The 25966-nt window shown below is 38.7% G+C and overlaps 1 protein-coding gene across 10 annotated transcripts in view; it reads left to right on the forward strand.

The window, feature by feature from the left end:
• The window catches only part of LOC137287555 (diacylglycerol kinase zeta-like), a 309083-nt gene that overhangs the window by 217849 nt on the left and 65268 nt on the right, over positions 1-25966 (forward strand). For all 10 annotated transcript variants that reach the window (XM_067819919.1, XM_067819909.1, XM_067819912.1 and 7 more), the window contains 2 exons: positions 13515-13598; positions 22625-22699. In XM_067819919.1, coding sequence (XP_067676020.1) covers positions 13515-13598; positions 22625-22699 — 159 coding nt within the window. The remainder of the gene's footprint in view (positions 1-13514; positions 13599-22624; positions 22700-25966) is intronic.

The following is a 25966-nucleotide window of genomic DNA, read 5'->3' on the forward strand; positions in this document are numbered from 1 at the left end:
CATCTCATCACCTGTAGATATGATTGACACATCTCATCACCTGTAGATATGATGAACTTAACTTAAGATGTCTTTCTGTCATGACTAATCAAATGTACTCAGCTGAAATTTGTTGCTCCAAATTCATTTTACTTAATAAATATCCATGGGGCTGCATAATTATCCAACAAGCAACATTTTAACAAGGAGTGGTGGAATGCCTCACTCATCATGTCATGTTCACGATGAAGTTCACCTTCAAATCTCAACATGAGTACAGTGTGTGAAGCCCATTTTCTGGTGTTCCCTGCTGTGATATTGCTGGAATATTACTAAAAAGCTGCATAAACCACTCACTCACTCACTCACTCACTCACTCACTCACTCACTCACTCACTCACTCACTCACTCTTGCAGTAAATGCATCTATATTGCTCCACATCTACTTAACCAAATAAAACCCATGGCACAACATAATTATTGTCCATGTCTCTAGGTATCTTGCCACAGTTGTTGCTTTTCCCAGTGACCACGGCTGCAAGCTCCGACTTGCCTAACCTTCTGCGATCACATTGTCCTACCTGTCCTAGACAAGTAGATACAGGTGTACTAGACAGAAGGGCATTATGGGTAATGAAGTGCTTCATAAGATGTATGGCAGTCCTCGGTTATACTCAGACACAGCGTTGTTGTTCAAGAGGGAATTGCATGACAGCAGCATCCTAGAGATTGGAATTTCAAGAATCTTTGAACCGATAGAGTTTTTCCGGGATTGATTACAAAGTGTTTTTCCTTGATTGATAGTAATGTACTTTGTTGCGATGTCCCAATATAGCCTGAGATGTCGGTGGGTGACTCGGTTTCACAAGATGCTGTCCGACTTATGAGAAGCAAGCAAGCAACAGATGCACCTTATTGCCCTAGATTTGTCAGCACAACACCAGAATTTGCTCATAAGCATAATTGTAATCCTACATTTGTGCTATACTTTGAAATAAGTGTGCAACTACAACGTAGAATTGTTTCGAGCAACACAACATTGAACATGCCCTCAGTGGATTGGGATTTCATGAACCCGCTATTTCTTCTGGATATTTTTAAAAGAAAGACTGATGTTTTGTAAAGAAAGGTCACAATTCTTCTGCTCCTCCTTTCACTGAAAGAACTGTATTTTTTGTACCTGTCTGTTTCACCAATATCCTGTGGTCAGCAACATCCCAAAGCACTTTGCATTTCATATTTTGGCAAATTTTATTCAACAAAATTTATTTGTTCTTGAAAAAATATTATTGCTTCAGACTGATAACACAAAATCTCAGTTGCATTAAATGCGTAGACACAAACTGAAGCATCTGAAGGTAGCTGAAAAAAATTCATAGTCTCAATACAGAATTCCAGGTTCCCTATACCTCCAAATGATCAGTCTTTCACTTTGGTAACTCAAAATGTGAACATGGTCTTTTGTTTTTGCTCCTGAAACAGTATTTATCGATATCTGTACAACTTTTGTAATGATGCATCCAACTTTCGATGGATTGCTATTGTTGAGTATGATAGAAGTCAATAGGTGATAGAAACAAAAAAATACTGATGCATTGATATTTTATCAAGGCATGGATAGTATGTGCGACTATCGATAGTTTAGTAATTGACTTCCATTGATAAAATATGGCAAGTACTTTGAATTAGAGTTATCCACCCCTGTTACCTCTTAAACAAACATTGTTTGGAAGCAGACTTGTAGCTTCAATGAGTTTATCCTTTAACTGTTTACTTGATCCTGGTTTCTAAGTTTCTCTTCTGTTATTAAAAGACACTGAAACTACTTCAGCTTGTTTTTATTTCATATAAACTATAGATTCATTTGGGGAATGACTGCAAATGAGAAACCTTTCCAATACTCAATAGTTGGTAGCATTAGAGTGAATGAGTGAGTTAGTTCAGTTTTACGTGCACTCAGCAATACTCCAGCTATATGCCAATCCAGTGATCAACAGCATGAGCATCATTTTGCACAATTGGGAACCGTTGACTTGTCAACCAAGTCAGCGAGTCTGACCACCCAATCCTGTAAGTCGCCTTTTATGACAAGCATAGTCAGATTTTATGGCAAGCATAGGTTGCTGAAGGCATATTCTACCCCGGACCTTCACAAGTCTGGTTGCATTGGATTATCAATGTGGCAGTAGTATGTTGCAGTAGACTATCAATGTGGCAGTAGTATGTTGCAATAGACTATCAATGTGGCAGTAGTATGTTGCAGTAGACTATCAATGTGGCAGTAGTATGTTGCAATAGACTATCAATGTGGCAGTAGTATGTTGCAGTAGACTATCAATGTGGCAGTAGTATGTTGCAGTAGACTATCAGTGTGGCAGTAGTATGTTGCAATAGACTATCAATGTGGCAGTAGTATGTTGCAATAGACTATCAGTGTGGCAGTAGTATGTTGCAATAGACTATCAGTGTGGCAGTAGTATGTTCCAATAGACTATCAGTGTGGCAGTAATATGTTGCAATAGACTATCAGTGTGGCAGTAGTATGTTGCAGTAGACTATCAGTGTGGCAGTAGTATGTTGCAGTAGACTATCAATGTGGCAGTAGTATGTTGCAATAGACTATCAATGTGGCAGTAGTATGTTGCAATAGACTATCACTGTGGCAGCAGTATGTTGCAGTAGACTATCAATGTGGCAGTAGTATGTTGCAATAGACTATCAATGTGGCAGTAGTATGTTGCAGTAGACTATCAATATGGCAGTATTATGTTGCAGTAGACTATCAATGTGGCAGTAGTTTGTTGCAGTAGACTATCAATGTGGCAGCAGTATGTTGCAGTAGACTATCAATGTGGCAGTAGTATGTTGCAATAGACTATCAATGTGGCAGTAGTATGTTGCAGTAGACTATCAATGTGGCAGTAGTATGTTGCAATAGACTATCACTATCACAATCGTTGTTTTGCCCTCAATAGTGACCCTCAGTGACAACTCACGTGATGTCCCTGAAACAGCCTGATGTATTGATATCTGTACAGAGCAGCCAGATGACTTGAGTGAGTCTTAATGTGATGGTGACTTGGCAGTCAGATAGCTGGTTTCTAGAACTTGTAACAGATCAGAGTCCAATTAGATTGGAACAGTCAGGATTTCTTTTCTGTAGATAGGCAATGACAATTTTTGTTATATTTTTGTTTTTATATAACCTGTTGATGGTTATGTTTTGTTATTTTGTTCTTATGTGACTCTCAATATTCCAGATGTAAAATGTTGATTAAGTACAATCCTGACAGTCTCATGACAACATCGTAAGCATCAATCTATATCCACCAGGTCAGTAGGTCTGACCAGACTCTGAACCAGGGCCCAGATTTCCAATGCTCTCTTAGTACTAAGATAGTCATAAGTTAGTATTAATGTATAGCACTTACGACTATTGTAGCACTAAAAGAAAGCTCAGACTTGTTTTCAGGCTGGCATAATACTTGTTTACTATTTCTGAGTGATGCAAACAAACAAAAATATCAATGTCATCCTGTATAGGTTGAGCCCTTTAAATTATGTTGAAAACTACAGATTTTAACAATGTGGGCACACTAGTCGATGGACCTGTAGTGGTGTTAGGATTAATCAAAATAATCTAAGATTGGTCACAGTCGCTGAACGACCTGGCAATCAATAACTCTTTGTCGTAATCAAACACAACTGATTTTAAAACTACTGCTTCAGTGTTTGAAACACTTGACCATGGAATATATTGTATTAGTTTCAAGGTCTTGAAAATTTGTTTTATTCTTAGAAAAGTCACTTAGCTGAAATGTCAAGACTGAATATTTCTTGAAGTCTCTGGAAAGTTCATACTCATGATATGTCACTTTAAAGTAGCAAGCTGCATCATTTTACATTGAATGTGAAATTTGCAAATGCAATTTGTGCAGTTTCTAAGTAAAACAATAAACAATGGAACCACACATGTATTTTTTTTCCATATTCCAGTCTTAAGTAACAACCTGAACAGGACAATCTGAAAAATGATGTCAACCAATTATTTTCAGTGATTTCTCACCCAATCATCAACCAAATATCAATTGTTAGATTTCAACAATTCCCAGCACTACTAAGTGCACACTAACAACGGTATATTAGAATCAATGTGATAAAGAGATGGGTCAAAAGTGAAAACTTCATACATTGAACACTGCAATGATAAACTTGACTGTCCAACTAGCAAATCAGTGACATTTTTCAGTGCAATAATGTACTCACATCCATTCCTCTTTCAACCACTCAGGAAACAGGAGTCTGTTACCAGTAGAGTATAATGAGAATGAGCACAAGGGCAATACAAACTACTTTCTTAGCCATTCAAACTGCAGGGAAGACAGGCCATTTATTTACAGCTAAGTCAAATCTAATAACATGAAGGAATAAAGTAATCATACTTCAAGAATAAAATATTCGGTACTTTTAAATCATTGTCCTTCAGTGGCTGAAAGGTTCATCTGTTAAGTCAGGATACTTAGGTTAAAGGAAGCCTTGAGTCCATGACCTTGAGCACTGCAGGGGGTGGAAGAGTTGGAGCAATGTAGTTAAGATGGTGAGGTGGAGGTGAAGGGGTGACCAGATGAAGATGGGAAGGACTTGTGCGTGTCAGGCAAGTCTAGGAAGGTGCTGATAAAAGGTGATGGCCTGTCCTGGGTGTCTGTAGGAGATGAGATTTGGGTCGTGAACTGTAGGCGTGTGTGGGTGAAAGGGTTAAAGGGACGATGCTGCTTGTCATTAGGTGTCAAGAAAACCTATCTTCTCGAAGGCCCCAAACTCTATAAATCAATTACTTTATGTGTTGGGTTTTTGTTCCCTACAGGCAATCAATTCGTCAGTGCCAACAAAACGACAGGAAGAATCAGTAAAAGTATTTTAATCAAGATTGAAAGGACTCAAAAACAGTTTCATTAAGTCAAATCTTGCCCAGTATCTTAAACAGATTTTCAAATACACTTCGCTGTTGTCTCCTATTCCTGTCCCTGTTGTACCCCAATCTCAACAATCTTTTCCCATCAATACCCTTAGCCTGTATTTACCCTGACAGACAAATAAACAACAACAAGCTGTTGGTAGAGCACGTCCATGTTTAGCCTGTATAGAGAACTGATTCTAAGAATGATTCATGAAATGAATTTATTGGCTTAATGCATAGAAACTAACAGACTGAAGGAGAGGGTAATATTCTTCTGTCTGTTAGGGAATCATTGGCTTATTTTTAAGCAATTCTCAAAAGAACATAATTAATTTAGATGCTTGTAGGGAGTTGTGTTGTCAGCTCTATGGGAGCTAGTACTTACATGTAGTGCTGCCTCAAGGCTGTCGATGATGAGCGCTTGGACGAGGTCACAATGATGAAGACAGTAACAGCAACAAATTTGACCCTTTCTCTTTAGTAATTGATTCAAATTTGTACCAAGATCCTAAATAAATATTCTGCTATTTCATTCATTTTGTTATCAGCTGCTTGCAGTTGTTTTCCCCTTGAGTCTTTGTGTTGTCTTTTTGGATGAATCTATTCAGTAATTCAGTCTTTAAGTCCTTCATAAAGACTGTTGTTTGACTCTGGATTACCCTTGGTCATGGCTTGATGTAGGCCAGCCATTTGTTATAAACCTGTTTCTGTACAAGGCATTGCTTTGTCTTCTCGAAAGTCAAGGTTGTTCGATAAGAGAATATTGAAAGTTTCCATCTTTTCTAGTTAGCAACCACCTCTGTTTAATTGTTTCCAGTGTCAGTAGCTCTATTTCTTTCGTTACTGATGCCATGCTCCTGTCTATTGCCATCAGTTCTAGTACTTCTAATCCTGTCTAGTGCCAACAGTCATAGAACTTTTGATACTTTCTATTGCCAACATTCGTAGTCCTTACTCCTAGTCCTTATAATGCCAACAGTCTTAGTTCTTTTTATCCTTGTAGTGCCAACATTCTTTGTTCTTTTGTTCCTTACAGTGCCAACATTCTTAGTTCTTTTGATCCTTACAGTGCCAACATTCTTAGCTCGTTTGGTCCTTACAGTGCCAATAGTCGTAGTTCTTTTGGTCCTTACAGTGCCAACATTCTTAGTTCATTTGGTCCTTACAGTGCCAACATTCTTAGTTCGTTTGGTCCTTACAGTGCCAACATTCTTAGTTCGTTTGGTCCTTACAGTGCCAACATTCTTAGTTCTTTTGATCCTTCTAGTCCTAGTTTTTTAAAGTGTTGCTAGCCTGAGTTCTTATGATCCTTTCCTTTGCCAAAAACGTTCGTTTTCTTGCTGGTTGATATTATGGCCCTCATACTTTTGATCCCTGCTAGTATCCATTTTCACGTTTTTTATTGTTGCTAGTTGCCAGCCCAAATTATTTAAATCCTTTCTTATTCTTCTGCTCTTGGTTTTCTATGTTCCTTGTACAAACAGTGCCAGCACCCTATGAACATCATTCTGATTGGTACTATTTGAAATTATTCATCAGCATCTTAACAGTGATCATTTTGTTTCTTGAAGAGGAACTGGTTTGGGCTAAATGACCCAAGGTTAGCAATCCAGGCAGTCCAGACGATTACCCCAGTTATGCAAAGAGACAATGTTTGAGTTTCAAGCAAGCGCTAATTACAATGTCTAGACCTCAACTGACCTTGAGTGACCTTGAATGACCTAAAATCAGGCTGTGGAGTAGTTGTGTTTCATTAATCAAATCCAGACTAATAAAATTACAAACTGTACATAGTTTTATTCAGAAAAATGTTTGTTTTGAAGATGAAAAAAAAATCAGTGAGTATAGTTATGAGTATATTGAGCTTATCATGTTTTTGTTGTGTTTTGTGAGTTTTTTTATTCAGGTAATGCACACTTGCTAGTCAGTCTTCCAGGCCCAAGAGAATATATTAAGAAAGGAATCCAGCTCTGGTCTGAAGAAATTGGTCAGAGCAGATTACTTCCTCTCTTGCCCTGAAATTAGTTTTGGGTTCCATTTGAATTTATATATTATTTGGTGGATACAAGTTTTTTTTGTTAAATGAGATAGTGTTTTTTATCTGACTAAATGTTAATCTAGCACACTCACCCAATAACTCACGCAGGAAGTTCACAAACCTGAAAAATGGTAACATATAGAAACAAAATGGAGGAAAGGGGGATGCTGTCGGTTATGTTTTGTGAAAATAGTATTGAAATTGTTAAATTGAAATAATACGATATTGGACATGATTGTTTTAGTTATATTTGGAAAATGGCTAAACAATCACAGGCATGTTTATGAATAAGTAATCTGTTGAGTCAAATGTAAAATTGGACAGTTATACCTTGTTTACAGTTCAGTAGCAGAAGGCTGTCTCGCCATGTTGAGTTTGAATTCTTCATTTCCTGTTTTAGCTGCTTGAGGTAGCTACAACATAGTCCTGATTAGAACCTGCTGACGTTGGAAAATAGTATTCCTCAGTATGGGGTTCTGCAACAAACTATTAATCTTTATGTATATTGTTTTTGTGGCGGTTATAACTGAAGAACTCGAGATGTTTAAGCTGGTTTGTGAACACCTCATCGCTTATTTTCTCTGATCATTTTATTTGCTTTCATCACTGTTTTTACTCCATAGATGACCAAGAGTAAATGAGCTTGAAGGTGACAGTGATTGGTTAGTGTGTATAACCTGTAAATATCCATAGAACCATGATGCAAGGATCTGCTTCATTTGTTTGTTTGTTTACTTGTCATAAAAGGCTTGTTTCTTGCCACTAGTGCAATCATGTGGTCATACTTGCTTACTTGGTTGATAAATGTCATCTTATCACAATTACATATATTGACAAAATACTGTTGATCACTGGATTTTTTGATCCATACTCGATTAATTGCAGACCGCTGTTATGTAACTGGAATATTGTGGCATGCAGCGTTTTGCAGCAAACAAAGAAAAATACATGTATAACTTGACTGTAACCTGTCATCCACCTGATGTTATAAGTCCAATACTGTATACTAACAGCAGTTTTATTTTTGTAATTTGTGAATACATTTATGTCATACTGGGAAGCTAATGCCTCAGTGCACTTCAGTTCAGTGAGTGAGTGAGAATGCTTTTATGCTGGGATGGGGGTGGGAAATAGGTCATGAAGTAATCAAGTAATCAGGTAATCAAGTCTGGGTCCTCTTTTGTGAGTGAGTGAGTTGATTTTACACCACTTTTAGCAATATTCCAGCAATATCACAGTGTCGGACACCAGAAATGGGTTTCATGCATTGTACCCATATGGGAAATCATACCTGGGCATTCGGCATGATAAACGAAAGCTTTATCCACAAGGCTACTGCACCTGCAGTTCAGAAAATGAAAGTTCAGCAAGTGCTCATACAAGTGTAAACGACAGTTACTCTCAAGTATTCACAAAGGAATATGTCTGCCCTATGATCAATGGTACAGAAAGATTCCTGTCAAATGTCACCGACAGTCTGTAACATGATGATGCATCTTGCATTGGAGCATGGAAATATCAAATGTTTGGCCAAAAATAAAACCAACATGTCTTGAAACAAAAATTGATTGTCCAGATTATTGTGCTAATTTTCTGTTCAGCTGCAACATGAAAGATGTAAATGTATGTCACCCATGAGTAATGACTGTGTGAAGGCCATAATCAAACATAGGTAATGTCTTTAAAGCCTTTGAGCAGCAATTAGAATACACATTAAACGGTGAGAATTTATGGATGTCAATATCCTTATTTATTGACATGACATTTCTGAGTCGGGTGAATAGTGTACTTTAGTTTCAAGGCTGTCCATGGATAGCTTACACCAAATTTGTAAAGTTCCACCAAAGTGGAACCTTAAATCGTTTGGATACAAGTCTTATGCAGAACATATACAGCGCTGTGTCCCAGCATATGATTTATGGATGAATGCTATGGAAATGCATATTTATTATTATTACTTATTATTATTTATTAGTAGTATGGCATCGGTCAAATGGAATTCCGTCCCTGATGAACTTTCTCCAACCCATGGAAACTTCATGCCTCATCTGTGAACCTTTCTCTACCATGAGTACTATGTCAGTGGACTCTTTTAATACTTTATTCATTGTTAGCGCTATGAGCATACCTTAGGGGGTTAGACCCATTTTTTATATCAATTGTGCAGGACAGGTTTGTCATTGCTGTTCCACATACTCCATTACACATTGAACTGTGAAAATCCAGGTGAGAACTGATCTTCAGTGACACATGCTTGTCATAAGTGGCAAGTAGTCAGACTCACTAACTTGGTCAACACGTATAATTGTATCCCAATTGAGGAGATTGATGCTCATGCTGTTGATCGCCACATATAGCAGGAATATTGCTGTGAGAGACTTAAAATAACCAACCAACCAGTACACATTGTAGTCTTGTTACACATCGATTCCTTCATTTAGCATCTAGTTTTACATGTTGTTGTTTAGTTTTACCTCGCTGTCCTAGCGCACAAGACAGACCTGTTAAATAATAGTTTAACACAGATAATCCAATATTATGTCACCTGGTGGAATTCTGAGTTTGTGAAGTTGAAATTCACAGGTAGTATTATCTGAAACTAAATCCTGCAGATGCCCTTGGTTGCAGTTTTCCCAGCATCTATTTCTGAAGACTAGTGTGGCCTTAATCTCAGTTGTGACTTTTCAAAAGTGTCATGTTGTAATAATGAACAATAGGCTCCTTTGATCTCAACAATGAATATTTTGGAATTACTCATTATGTGCCAGGTCTTTGAGGTACATTGTTATATCCTGATGGTTTTGCGCTTCATACCCAGATCACAGTATGTGAAGCCATTTCTGATAGCTGTGTCATATTTGCACATTGCTAGTATCAGTGGAGAATCTGCTAGTATCAGTGGAGAATCATAGACACTCATTCACTCACTCACTACTGTGACACATTCACTTATTTACTCATACTCTCACACACTCATACTCACTCTCATACTGTCATTCATACTCATACTCTCATACTCTCATTCATACTCATACTCTCATACTCTCATTCATACTCTCATACTCTCATTCATACTCTCACTCACTCTCTCTCACCCATTCTCTCTCACTCATACTCTCTCGCATTCTCACTCATACTTTCAATTCACCCATTCATACTGCCTCTCACTCTCACTCACACACTCACACTTACTATCTCACTCATCCACACATTTGTACATATTGCCATGTCAAGCAGTGGTTAGTCTCATCCTGCCACAAAGTAGCTTAGATCAATATTTTGATCAACATACCATATTGTTTGGGTTAAATCTCACACAATCCACAAGTCACTGACGTATGTCCACTCAATCCATCCCCCACATGATAGGCAGAATTGACTTTTTTCTCATTAATTGACCTATCTATAGAAAAAATATTCATTACAAGCAACAACAGCCCTTCTACAGATGTAGTGACTAAGATACTAGAGCAAAATAGTGGTCCCTGTAAGTAGAAGATTTGATACTTGGTTGAATGTACTGTGGCAGAAACCGAGATCTCATTGCTTAAGGACAAGCTTGTTCCCTAATGTTCTTCCAATGTATTTTGGGTTGCCTTCTTTCCATCTTATGAATCTTAAATGGAAGTCTTCAATAGAATTGTTGTCCTTGGGCGGCAATTATTAGTCCATTTCAATGACCATGTTCAGTCAGATTGTCTGAACCAGGCTCTGTGTGGCTACACCGGCTTCGATGGTGGTTCAGTCAATACCGCTCCGAAAGCGTACCCTCAGTGTCACTTGACGGGATAACTCAAAATTGGTCACCACTTTCTGTCAATTCCGCCTGAATTAATTCCCTTAGCTGTCTGTCACTGTTAGCGATTGTGTTACAAATAGAACCTTTCTTTGACTCAGTTACAAACACACTGATCTAACCCAATACTGAATGAGCGAAGGTGAGGAAGCTCACACTTGATACAGCAGGGAGATAGGTTTAGTTTTTCTTGTTTATTTCATGTCCTTTGGGTAATTAGTGGGCCAACAAGGGTGATAAGTCTATTTTTGTTCAATTGTACTTAAGGACAGCTGCAAAGAGTCTTTGATATGCCATTTGAAGTATGTTAACAGCAATGCTTTTTTTTTTTTTTTTTCATTGTGACATTAGCTATTTTTTAAAGATTCAATTTCTGGATGGATGTCATCCGTGTCTTTGTGACTCTTTGAACCGTGCCTTCATTTATAAACATTTCAAGCTCTACTACACAGTACTGCATTATAATACAATAATGTTCTGTGCTCTAATACAAGAATTTTGGGAACTGTATCGCATGAAATTTCAGGCACTGTAATACAAGGAAATTTGTGCAAAATAACAGAACAAATTTGGGCACGATACGGAGAAGTTTCTAGCTGGACTGGATTGACCTGGAACTAATGCCTTGTCTCAGCATGGCTGAAATTAAATGGCGCCGCAATGTAAAACTTGAACTCACTCACTTGTGTCTGGACGGTGTTGTCCTTTATCATTGCAGATGGCATTTACCAATAGGGGCACACATGTCCTTGAAATTATTTTCAGTAAATTTCATCAGAAATTATTGATCACCTTATTTGGAAGGCTGACTGTAGCAGTGAGATGTAATATTAGTCCAATATTGATAGTAGTGGCTGAAGATCATGATCTTGTCCTTAATCCATGACTTTACAGATGATTTTAGGTGTATCATACCAAAACAATGGCTCTGGAGCTCCTTTCACAAAGCAATCTTTACTAAGGTTAACCTTACCTCCCATTCTTTAACATTGCACTAAGGTTACCTTAGCGACTTACAATCACCTTAGTGCTTGTAAAAGGTAGCCCTGTGCCCCATTTCACAAAGCTCTCATAGCACTATGACTATCTTAAGACAACAGTTTCAAGTAAAAATATATATCTTAGGCTTTTGAGAGCTTTGTGAAACTTGCCTTAACTTGTCTTCTGCCCACCACTAGTACTTGTCATGTGACTTTCCCTTGTGACCTAATCGAGTTAGTCTAAGCACTAAGACTTGTATGTTGGACAAGGCCCTGACTAGTAATTCCTGACCTCATGGATCTGTAATGAATAAATGGAACGTACTGCAAAACATCAGAAAATCATTTTAATTTTTTCCCCAAAGATCACTCAGAAAAAGCATCTGACTGCAATAGTAAAAAGCTGTTTCACTCCTATTGTCACATTTTTATTGTATTTTTACTGAAAATATTCCACATTTTCCCTGAGGCATTTAGATTCTACTTTACTTTTTACAGCTGTGGAGTCACTTCCAGCTCGTGACCTGTTAGTGTCTATGAGATACTTATAATGCCTCTGTTCACTGCTTGCTGGAATGGCGTCTGTTTTTTTTCTTTAGAATCTAACATTTCAGACAAGTTCACTTTAGAAATTAAATGCTTGCGTAAAATGCTTTTTTATTTCTCACTTAAGAATCCAAATTTGGAATCAGGTGCATTTCAAAGGTTATTTTGTTTATCAGTTTTTTAAGCTATTCAAGACTTGATGCACTAATGGTGCTTCCATGTTCCTAGTTTTTCAGAATATTTGGAGAATCTTCATCAGTTTCTGTTTGTATGTAGTCGCTACTTGTGTGTCCTACTGCGTTATCGACATACTTGATATGACGACTCAATTACCTGAATTTACCAACTCATGCCAGCAAACACATATTGTAACCCACCCGCTACATGCTCTGATGCCCATTCTCTCCTCTTGCCTGGCTTTTGCATCCTGTGACCTGACCACTATAACTTCATGCGCTCACTGCATTTTAGACATACCTGTTGCATCTCCTGATATACCCATTCTCTGACTCACCAAATGCATCTTCTGACACACCTACTGTTCATCCCATGCCACTGATTCAACAGTAGACCTGCCCACTACTGTCTGACACCACCTAAAACACCATTAATCCACCCACTAACCAACCCACTAAGTGCTCATAGCACCTGAAACACCACCGATCCACCCATTGCCCCACAGACTACTGACTGGTACCTTCTGAAACACCATTGATCCACCCACTGACCAGCCCACTAATTACTCATACCACCTGAAGCACCACCATTCCACCCATTGACCTAAACCTACTGCTTACTGATACCTTCTGAAACACCATTGGTCCACCCACTGACCAACCCACTAATTACTCATATCACCTGAAGCACCACCGATCCACCCATTGCCCCACCCACTACTGTCTGACACCACCTGAAGCACCATTGATCCATCCACTGACCAACCCACTATTTACTCATAGCACCCGGGGCACCACCGATCCACCCATTGCCCCACCTACTACTGACTGATATCACCTAAAGCAGCACTGGGCACACCACCATGTTTTGTGTTTTTTTATCTGTTGTCACAACTGATGCAAACAGCTACAGACTTACTTGATCTGCAGGTGATAATTGATTGTAGTCTCTAACTATCTGCATCTGTCAGGAACTGGCAACCAGCTGTTATCTCTTAGGAGTTATGTGAGCTGATGTCTAACAGTTTGCATTTCTTTACAGGAACAGGCAGTCAATAGCGAGCATCTGTGGGTGGAGACTAATGCGTCAGGAGACTACTGTTATGCAATGGATCCTGATTGTCTGGTAAGGTCTGTCTGTCTGTCTGTCTGTCCCTACATTTTCAGTCACTTCATATATCCATCAGTATCCTAATCGATCTGCTCATCTGTCCTTCAGTCTGTGCAAATGTCCATCCTCCTTTCATCCATCTGTCTACCTGTCAGTCAGTCAGTCTATCTCTCAAGGAATCAGTCTGTTCACCTGTCATTCCTTACACCTGTACATCTATCTGTTTACTGATATGTCCAAGTGTTTGTCCATTTGTGTTTTCATCTGTCTTTCCATTAATCTGTCCATCGGTCAATTCATCTGTCTGTCGATTGATCTGTCATTCAGTGTCACCTTCATCCTGTTAACATGTGTCCCTTAATGACTTCATGTCAATATTGACTATGTGTAGCAATCATTCTGGATGCAGTACTTAACACGCTTCAAAATCATGTTTTCATTTGTGTCAGTGTTAACTTTTTATCCGTTGCCATCCAAATTATGTTCCATTTTGCAGAATTTCTGTGACAGTCCAAGACATCTTTCACCGATGGACGTTATTTTCATTATGTGTTCGGCTTAGGGAGCTGCTCCCACAAAATACATTCCAATACGCTCACACATGTCAAAATATTTCAGACTGAAAGACCATTATCAATCAGTGTCGAGGAATGAAGCTCTTTTGATTACACAACAAGCATGTACCTCCAGACAAGTTTTGTGTTCAGCCATTTTTTAACACATCTGTCACAAGAAAAACTGGTTTGAAGTTGAAAGATATTAGTTGGCTAGTACATCAAGACGACTGGTGCATCATGGGATAGATCAACCTGACAGCGCCATCTGGCAGGTGGTCTCTATCTCATTGAGCATGTGCTGGATAATAGCCATTAATTGCCATGTAAAGCATCCTTGATTGCAGTGCAGATTTGTTCAGTTGGGCGGCCCACGCAGACCAAATAACCCAGCCCTGGTTTTATCACAAACGCAATCGTTGGCAGTAGTTCTGTGCGTGGTAGAATGCTAAGAAAGTTGCTCACCACTGCCAGTTTTGGTCTCCTCTTGTCAATATCATACAGATCTTCACTCAGGGGGCTGTAGCTGTTTTGCTTGTGCTTGTTGCTCTACAACTAATTGCCACAGTTAAACATATCTGCCACTTCAAGATGTCCATCTAGGGCCATAATTGGGCCTTTCGTATTTATACTATTTCACTGTTGATATAGACAGAATTTATACTGGGAAACACATGTTTCATCCGCACTTGTATAAATAGCTCAATCGGGGAATAATAGCGACAGAAATTATTCACCTATAAACCAGATGAGTATGGCCATTCAACTTAGATTAATTATCAGTTGTCTGGAAGACTGTATTGGATATCATTCAGACTATAATCAGAATATTTATGTCTGGGATTCATGTTCTTACGGACGTGCAAATCAGGGTGTTTGTTATTGGCTTTGATCTAGTAGATTACAAGGAGGATTTCCTCGTATCATTCTGGCTCTGCTCATGAGGAGAGAACATAGTACAATAAGGGGCAATGTGGTAGCTGAGTGGTTTAGAGTGTTGGCTCGTCATGTCAAAGACCCAGGTTTGATTCCACACATGGGTGCGAAGAGGGAAGTCCATTTCTGTGATAATGTAGGAATATCGCTAAAAGTGATGTTAAACCACACACACTCACTCACTCACTCATTCACTCCACAGTTACAAAGCGTAAGTGTAAACTTGATAGGCAATCACTGAGATTTTAGTCTAAGTCAAAGGAAGGTGTTTGTGTAATGTTTAATGTTAACATTATGTTATACAGTGTTGGACAAAAAATCAGATTTGGGTTTAAATCCCAGTTTACCCATACTTAAATGTTAAGCATCTGAAACCTGCTTGAAAACTTTTGTTGTTTTTTTTCTCGCATTAAGTTGACAAGCCATGAAACAACGTGAACACTGTCAAGACCATATCAGCTCAGTCACGCTGTGGTAGTTTCCAACAAACTGATCATGATGAGGTTAGAAATTTTGGTGTGTGTTTTTGATGACATTTTGAACATTTTGAGACTTAGAAATATATTTTGATGCAAGAAAACTAGACAAATGCTGAAAAAGGAAGGCAGTGGAAGAGAAGGGACACACTTATGAAAAGAATTTGAAGCAGATTCTTCTGGATTTCTGACAGAAAATATTCACTGTTCCTGAGGGCGATCTCTGGGTCAGTGCTTTCTGGCTCATTATTTGTGCCTAGGAACCCCATCTTACACCTGAGTAGATTGGGGACAGAAATGGTCTTTAACAGCTGTCGAAATAGGCAACTGCTAGGATCAGATGGTGAGGTCAAGAAGTGACACTTGATTCCAACATGCAAATTAAACTCCTTCGAGAAGCTAATAACATTTCATATATATTCTCCTCTTACATAACCATGGAACAGAAGGCTGTATTTTTTCCTGTTTTTCATTACTGTTTTTGCTCTAACTGCCCTTGGTGTTTTAACTGGGAACCGTAGGGCGCATGACCTCAATCAACGAAGAAATCGTCATGTGTCTGGACGTTGTTTCCGTGTCAGGAACTAATTACTTCAATTCTCAAAGGGACCATTAGAACATTTTTTACCCTCAGCATTTCATTTCCTGCGCATGTTTAATGACGGACCTATGTCTCCTCCATCTGTGGAAGCTCTGAAGAAGAACAGCACATATTATCTACCAATCAATTTCCTCATTATTTGTGCTAACTCTTGGCACCTTTACGGAAACTTGGAATTGATGTCTCTGGGATGGTTGCTAAAGTCAAGATGCTGTACGCAGACTATGTACTTCAGCTATGTAAAAACAGCAAGTCTTGACAGTGTTTCAAAAATACAGTATTCAATTAGTGTGGTCTCAGATGAACTCAAGGCAGGAAGATGAGTGAACCAAGCTCATTGTTGTTAAAAAATACCACAATTTGTTCACAGGAAAATACTTTTGAAACATTGATGAGGACAGATTGTATTTTTGGGTGTGCAAAAGTAGTAGATACTGCTCAAGTTAGTTAGTTCATTCAGTTACAAAACTCTTCAAACGTTTTTTTAAAATTTACTTTGTAGGTAATGGATCATGATTACTACAGCCTTGTAACAGTTGCTAAATGATCCACTGACAGAATAGATACTAGGACACAATATCGGAAACACCCTCCTTCAGTACACCACAATACACCTTGATTGTAACAGTTGCCAAATGATCCTCTGCCTGAATAGATACTAGCACACAATATCAGAAACACCCTCCTTCAGTACAGCCCAATACACCTTGATTGTAACAGTTGCTAAATGATCCACTGACTGAGTAGATACTAGCACACAATATCAGAAACTCCCTCCTTCAGTACAGCCCAATACACCTTGATTGTAACAGTTGCTAAATGATCCACTGACAGAATAGATACTAGGACACAATATCGGAAACACCCTCCTTCGGTACACCACAAAGCACCTTGATTGTAACAGTTGCTAAATGATCCACTGACTGAATAGATACTAGCACACAATATCAGAAACACCCTCCTTCAGTACACCACAATACACCTTGATTGTAACAGTTGCTAAATGATCCACTGACAGAATAGATACTAGGACACAATATCGGAAACACCCTCCTTCAGTACACCACAATACACCTTGATTGTAACAGTTGCCAAATGATCCTCTGCCTGAATAGATACTAGCACACAATATCAGAAACACCCTCCTTCAGTACAGCCCAATACACCTTGATTGTAACAGTTGCTAAATGATCCACTGACTGAGTAGATACTAGCACACAATATCAGAAACTCCCTCCTTCAGTACAGCCCAATACACCTTGATTGTAACAGTTGCTAAATGATCCACTGACAGAATAGATACTAGGACACAATATCGGAAACACCCTCCTTCGGTACACCACAAAGCACCTTGATTGTAACAGTTGCTAAATGATCCACTGACTGAATAGATACTAGCACACAATATCAGAAACACCCTCCTTCAGTACACCACAATACACCTTGATTGTAACAGTTGCTAAATGATCCACTGACTGAATAGATACTAGCACACAATATCAGAAACACCCTCCTTCAGTACACCACAATACACCTTGATTGTAACAGTTGCCAAATGATCCACTGACAGAATAGATACTAGCACACAATATCAGAAACTCACTCCTTCAGTACACCACAATACACCTTGATTGTAACAGTTGCCAAATGATCCACTGCCTGAATAGATACTAGGACACAATATCAGAAACACCCTCCTTCAGTACACCACAATACACCTTGATTGTAATAGTTGCTAAATGATCCACTGACTGAATAGATACTAGGACACAATATCAGAAACACCCTCCTTCAGTACACCACAATACGCCTTGATTGTAACAGTTGCTAAATGATCCATTGACTGAATAGATACTGGCACACAATATCAGAAACACCCTCCTTCAGTACACCACAATACACCTTGATTGTAACAGTTGCTAAATGATCCACTGACTGAATAGATACTAGGACACAATATCAGAAACACCCTCCTTCAGTACAGCCCAATACACCTTGATTGTAACAGTTGCTAAATGATCCACTGCCTGAATAGATACTAGCACACAATATCAGAAACTCCCTCCTTCAGTACACCACAATACACCTTGATTGTAACAGTTGCCAAATGATCCACTGACTGAATAGATACTAGGACACAATATCAGAAACACCCTCCTTCAGTACACCACAATACACCTTGATTGTAATAGTTGCTAAATGATCCACTGACAGAATAGATACTAGGACACAATATCAGAAACACCCTCCTTCAGTACAGCCCAATACACCTTGATTGTAACAGTTGCCAAATGATCCACTGACTGAATAGATACTAGCACACAATATCAGAAACACCCTCCTTCAGTACACCTTGATTGTAACAGTTGCTAAATGATCCATTCTGTCCTAAAATTTTTCTGGGGAGAATCAGCCCTCTTCCAAAGTTTCCGCAGGCAGGTTTGGCCCGCAAGAAAGTTTGGCCTGTTAGACCGGACTAGGACTGGTCTTCGTAACCCTTGCTTCTCGCAAGAAGCTACTAACAAGATCAGGTAGTCGAACTGGCCCACTTGGCTGACACGGTCATCGTATCCCATTTGTGGAGAACTATGCTCATGCTGTTATCACTGGATTGTCTGGTCCAGATTACTTACAGACTGTCGTCATATAGCTTGAATGTTGCTGAGTGTATCGTTACACAACAACCATACCAAATCAAATCCTTAAACAATATACTGAAAGACAGGAACACCCTCTTTCTTCATAACATTCCCACAAACAATGTTCCCTAGTACAAAGTAGTGGACAAAAACATGTTGATTAAACACAGATGAGAGGAGCCATGTGTGCAAACCCCAGGCTCTGGCCAAGTGGTAATTGTTTTAGTTGCCTGTCTGTAGATAGATCAAGTGATTAAGCTGTAGAGGAATTCCCACAATTGAAGTACAAAAATTGCATTTCCTTCTTGGTACAATGCTCTCAAGGCAAGTCAGCTGTCTCAGAGTCTGTGGGACCAAAATATTCTTCATTTCTATATTTAGCTGTTTGCAATATCATTACTTTATGGTGCAAGACTAATGTTATTTTGGAATTTACACAATGAGAGTTCTATTTTTGCATTTTTTTGATAAAGTAATATTGCGGCTGTGGAAGTGTGTTTATATTTAGTCCCGGGACATTGTTGGATTGTTGGTTGACACACTTGACCTCAGCTGTGTTTTACTATCTACTTGAGAAGGGGAATATTTTACTAGCTCCCTGTGAAGACTTTACAAGCTACCTCTGAAGAATTTGGTAGCTATCTTCAGAGATATTACTAGCTACCTGTGAACATTTTACTAGCTACTTCACAGTGAAGACTTTACGTACTACCTGTGAACATTTCACTATCTACCTGTGACGATTTTACTATCTACCTGTGACAATTTTACTAGCTAAGTGTGAAAATGTTACTAGCTGCCTATGGAGACTTTACAAGCTACCTGTGAGGATTTTATCTTTACATATTTTACTAGCTACCTTTTTACTTACTGCCTGTGAACTTTTTACTTGCTACTTGAGAAGATTTAACCAGCTACCTGTGATGATATGGGTCAGAATTGGTCGTCAGCAACCCATGCTCATCTTTAGGCAAGGAATCAGGTGTTTTTTGCATGTCATCCTATTTCATTACGTAGATCATTGTTCATCATGTCAGTTGAAGCAATGGGGTAGCATGGTGGTTAAAGCGTTCACTCCTTACACCAAACACCTGGGTTGAATTCCCTACATGGGTACTATGTGTGAAGCCCATTTCTGGTGTTCTCCACCACAATATTCCTGGTATGGTGCTAAAGGCGGCGTAAAACCATACTCACTTACTGACCCATATCCTTGAGACATGGACAGAACTTGAGGAACAGAAGATCCATGAAGAACTCTGCATGGAGCTCAATATTCATATCAGCTGGATTTGATTTTTTTTTTTTTCACAGTAACAACTCAGTTTAATTCAAATCACTTCTTCTCCCCTCTGTGTGAAGACATGAAGATACCCACACAGCAGGTAATGTCACAAGCAACCTGATCAAAGTTAACCACCCAATCAAAATAAATTGTGACTGGTCTTCTGCCAATCAAATGTCAGCTCTCAAAAATTATCCAGCTGCGTTTTTTTTTCAATCTTGATTCAGAAATTCCAATCAATGAAAGTAGAAATAAGTCTGATAGCTATCCTTTTAGATTCTCAAGGTCAGGGGTACTCAGAAACAATAAGATGTTTAAAATAACTGATGAAAAAAAAGTGTGATTTTATGTTTTTTAAATTAAAAAATCCTAGATCCTTGTTCTTTTGTCACAGAAATCAGATGTACTTTGATCCCTCATACCTAGAATTTTTAAGCCTCCATGAAGTTGGCCAGCAAGAAGTTAGACTGACATGCCAAATTTCAACCAATTATAGAGGTGTCATTAATGTATGTCAGTTGTTCCTTATTTCATAAGGTCTGATATAGCCTGATCAATTTTAAGCTGATAGAGGTGAATAGAGTGCCCATTTGTTATAAAACATTATCCACACTCAGTACCTGATAATAAATATCATGTTTATATCATATATCATCATCAATCTTTAAATTAAATTGATTAAAATATTACAGTGTAACCTGGGCTCTTATTCTCGAAACGTTCATAGCCTAAAGGATTCGTAACTTTGATCGCAGCCAATGTGTTGAGAATGGGCTTAAGAAGTTCGTAAGACTACGAATGTTTGGAGAATAGCTAGTCTGATCAACAAATACCTTATTGTTGATAAGTAATTGTACCATATATCAGTAAAAAGGGACAATTGTGGACAGATGAAATGGCTATAAGGTAAAGTAAAGTATTACGCAGAACTGCAATTATTCAAACATTTGCAGAAGTAATGAAGGTTTACAATACAATCAAATTTCCTTCAGGATAATAAAGCATTATCGTATTTTAACACAAAATGAATATCAAGAAGATGCAACTGCTGACCATTTTAGTCCCACTGCAGTGCAAATGCAAGAATCTGTGAAGAGCACTGGCATTTTTGCTAGGACCATATTCCAGCTACATGACAGTGGTCTGTAAAAAACTGCATGTTCACTAGACACTCCAGTGATCAACAGCATGAGCAAGAATCTAGGCAATTGGGAACTGATAACATGCGTCAACCAAGTTAGCGAGCATGACCACTCCATCCCGTTAGTCACCTTTTACGACAAGCATGAGTTACATAAGACCAAATCTACCTTTAATCTTCACTTGTCGAAATTCTTTATCAACTATCCCATCCACTAGTCTAATTATCAGTAGATTTGAATAGTGTAAGAATTATTCAGCGCCATCAAGAAGAATGTCAAAGTTTATCATCCTTGCGCTCCCAGCATCCGCTTGTGCTGATAATGCAAGAAAGCAAGCACAGTGTATACTGGTAGATCAAATAAGAACAAGAATTATTAAACTCACCATCTGCAAATAGGAGGAGTATGTCAATGTTGATCGTCCTTGTCCTCCCAGCATCCACTTGCACTAACATGCAAGAAAACAAACACAGTGTATACTGGTTGTTCAAAAGAGTACAAGAATTAACTTGCTCTCAGTAAATACAAGGAGTATGTCAATGTTGATCGTCCTTGTCACACCATCTGCTACTGCTTACTTATAAGGAAGCCAGTGTAGTGTCAATACTTGCATGTTGGTGTGGAGTGATGGACGCTCTGGTGGTCAGTCATCAGAGAAGTGATGGACACTCAGGTGACCATCATTGAAGTAAATGTCCTCCCTTGAATATGTCCATCTGTCCTGTTTCTTGGTGTAGTACAGCATCAATGTTCCCTGGAACATCCTGAGCAGCTGCTTGTCCACAATGGAAAGACAAATTGACTTACATAAGGGCTTGATAATATGTATATTGTTTGAAATTGCGTTTGTGTTTGATGTGAGCATGGTGCATTTTGTAATTGATTATAAACCACATACACACAAGTTGATCCTCGGATAGATCAACTGTGTAATGGCATTATCCACAATGATTGGTCAGTTTCAGGGGTTCAAAAATCCCATTGCCAGATGCCCGGGACAAGTCAGTTTTCATTTCGGGCAATCAAATAATGGTATCTCACTTGTCGTTGGACTATTAGATAATTTCCACTTATGGTTTCACACTGCAAATAAACTTGGATTTCATTTCGTATCTGCTGATAATGTGGCTGTTACATTTCGCAATAATAATAATTTAGAGCCTATCATTCTTTGCAATTTATCACTCCTCGATAAAAAGTCCAGGAACATTAACATCAAACATTGTGTCATAAAATCAGGGCAAGTGGAAAATTAGTCAGGACAAGTTACTTCCTTGAAATCACATGCCCAGTGGCAAGTGGCTTTTTAAAAAATATGAACTCCTGAGTTCATATGTCTCGTCAATTATGTATGACAAATAAAGGGAAGGTTTAATATGTATTTATTTTATATCTCATTATTTTCCAGAAAACGGGCCCCAGGAAGAAATGTATAGCCTGCAAGGTTGTCGCACACACCGCCTGTGTTCCTGTATTGGAGCAGGTAAGCTAAGGACACTTGTACTGAGAGCTGCAACAGTGAGTGAGTGAGTGAGTGAAGTGGATTTGTTTCAGGAAGGTGGTGTTTTGCACTTTAAAAGAAGCCAACAAGCCAGGTTGAAAGGATTCAGATCTAGGATTCGGGATTCGGACCCACATCCAGGTATTTCAGGAGATGCAACTCTGCATAGTGAATTTCTTTGTGTTATGCTCCTCTTGTCTCTCCTCATCAACAGGTGTACACTATCTTTATAATAGGTGCAGAGGGGTAGTCGGATAGTTCAACTGTTGGCTCGTCATGCTGAAGATCGTGTTTGAATCCCCTCATGGGCAAAATGTGTGAAGCCCATTTCTGGTGTCCCTAGCCATGATTTGTTCTGGGATATTGCTAAAGGCAGCATAAAACCTCACTCACTCAGTAACTCACTCCCTCATTCCCTCACTCACTCTCATCATTATAATGGATACATGTGATGAGTCCATGAGTGAAAGATGGAGATGATCGTATTGACCCTTTATGTTTTATAAAAGAATGTCCAAGAATGATTTCTCCAAATGCCTAAACTGAACTACACATAAGCCATACATGACCGATTTTCCAGAAGCTGGTGAGTAAGAACATAAAGTTGTATAGTCTCTTAAAAAGATCAATGAACAAACCAAACATGAAAAAAAATTGAAGTGGAACACCAGTGAACTGGTATAGGCTTTTCATTTGTCTATATGTCTTCTGGAATGGTATTCCCACAGTGTAGGAGGACATTGTCTGTCATTCTGTCCTGTTCTGTCCTATTATGTAAGATGGAGGGTATCGTAATGCCATTTTTATGTGTCTTTGGCTCAGTAAGTCACCTAAATGAGAAACCAGTCCTCAGAGATACTGGGAACAAACATTAGACTTGACATGTTTTGTCTGTGTCCAATTTTTCATTCACATGTTTCAGTGTCCATTGTGTCTGCCTTCAAACAATATAAGTCTTTAGTCATATTTCGTGTCTAACTAACTATTGATGGTGAGTTTGTAAAACATTTGTAAATTTATAGTTCTTTGTTTATTTATGATATTATTCTACTTTTAATTATTGCAATGGAACTCACTGGATGGTAATTAGCCTGAAAGATTAACACTTCATTATATTTACTATGATTGTCACTGTTGAAATTGTTTATCATTATACACTAGTTTTTTAAATAAAATTAAAGTGTGTTGTTTTTTATAAGATTTTATTTTACTTTGTGAGAAAAGAAAAGGGTTTTGTCTTTTTAGGATTTTGTTTTATTACTTTGAGATTCACTTGTAACTTTTGTCAAGTTTTCATCCAGAATTTTGTGACACGTGATGATATGCGATGTGACTGTTTTATGCTGTCTGCTTCAAGCCGTCTTCTCCAAGCTATCAGGTCCAACAGGCTGCTTCATGCCGTCTGCTCCATGTCACATGACACTGAAAGACATGAGGGATCTTGTTGATCATGTACTCATGACGTTCCTGTTCAACCACATTGAAGTTTTATACAAGTCTTGGCATGATACCTTGTTTTATCTCCCAACACACACATGACTGGCTCCATCTTCCATCAGAGGCCACAATTTGTCATGATCACTTCTTTGATGATTTCTGGAACGATGTCTGTAGTGTCAGGACTTGTTGCCTTCAACCTTGATGCTGTGCTGGTAATTCTACAAATGCACCTTATCGAGACAGGCATATTGTTCAAATCCATCCAGACATGCCTTGCGAGATGCGAACACATTCCTGTAATCTCACAATATCTGATTGAATAATTCATCTCCATGTCCTGGTGACCTTCCTCTGCAGTTGTCAGGATCTGGTAATCCTTGACTTGTGCAATGTATAGAAATTACCCAATTAGATGTTCAGTTTGTCTTCAAGATGGGATTCCATGAATCATGAAAGGCACAGTTTGTTTGAGGCTTAATGTGATGGCTGAATGATAGCAGAACAGGAGGGAAGTGCTTTGCACGGTGATTTAATCGGAGCTGAAAGCTGTCAAAGACTAACGAGTGTCAAGGAAGTGACATCATAGGCTTGTTATCTCACATGATAAATGAGCAGGTGGGAGAAAGGTCAAGGGTTCCCCTATATCAGTTTGAAATATGAAGTCGTGTTCCGAAACTATCATCAGCTTTCAGTGTACATGTATTTCATATTGCAAAAGTGTTCTGTGCCTCCTGTTCAATATGATTAACAAAAATGAATGATCTGCTACCTGAATTATTAATGGGAAGAAAGTATAAATATTTGTTTGTCAGTATATGTTGACATCCTTGAGTGGAATTTTGTTGATGTGATGAACAGTGGGAAAGTTCTATGGATATACAACCTCTATATTGTAAATATGAGCAACATTTCCGTGAGGCTACTGTGTGCAGAGTTCGTAGCTACACCAAAGCGTCGCTCATATCATTATAAATAAGTTTTATTTCCATAGAATTTTGGAAGCGATGTGTAAATAATCAATGTGGACCAGATAATCCAGTGATCATGTTAGGGACAATGATACATGCATTTGGAATATGATGACTTTTGACCAAGTTACCCATTCTCACCTCCCAATCCATGTAATTGCTACTCGTGACTTAGCTGAGAACCTATGTTCTAAGTCTGTATCCAAAGTTTTACACATGGCGGCACAGTTGACCATTTATCAGAGGCACCACAGTTTGCTTGACAGGGTTACATCCCTTGATACACCAGAATCTGCTGGTCATGGATTCCGGTAACCAGGTTTGACAGTGTCATTTATGGCAGTGTGTTTCTCCATGGTGATAGGCATCCAAGATCTGTATCACACTGCCACCAAGTAGCTGAAGTACTGATGATGGCAGCATTATACAATAAACTGACTTTCATAGTTACCCTGGCAGATCATACACTCTGCAAATCATCAGTCGGAGGAGGAACGTTTTATAGCAACAATTGAATTACAAACTTCGTGGATGCTCAATATTGGTCTCATCATGTACAGCATTCCACCATAAGTATTCAGAAAATTCTGTGACGTAATTTTAATGTGGTGTTAAGTCGCGCTGTATTTTCGAGTCACTGCAAAAACTGCGTCGTCTTACACCATGTAATTTTGACAGTGGTTGGTACGTCCCGTGAGCTTCACGTGGACAAAGTTGTTATGTCACTTGTCGTCTGCTTCACTGAAATCACAATCGTAAACAACATGGGTTGGAAATCGAAGGAATTGTCGACTGTAAAAGAAAAGATCATCACTTTATTTGAAGCAGGGATAAAAAGATC

The sequence above is a fragment of the Haliotis asinina genome, chromosome 6 (assembly GCF_037392515.1).
Source record: "Haliotis asinina isolate JCU_RB_2024 chromosome 6, JCU_Hal_asi_v2, whole genome shotgun sequence".
Taxonomy (NCBI): Eukaryota; Metazoa; Mollusca; class Gastropoda; order Lepetellida; family Haliotidae; genus Haliotis; species Haliotis asinina.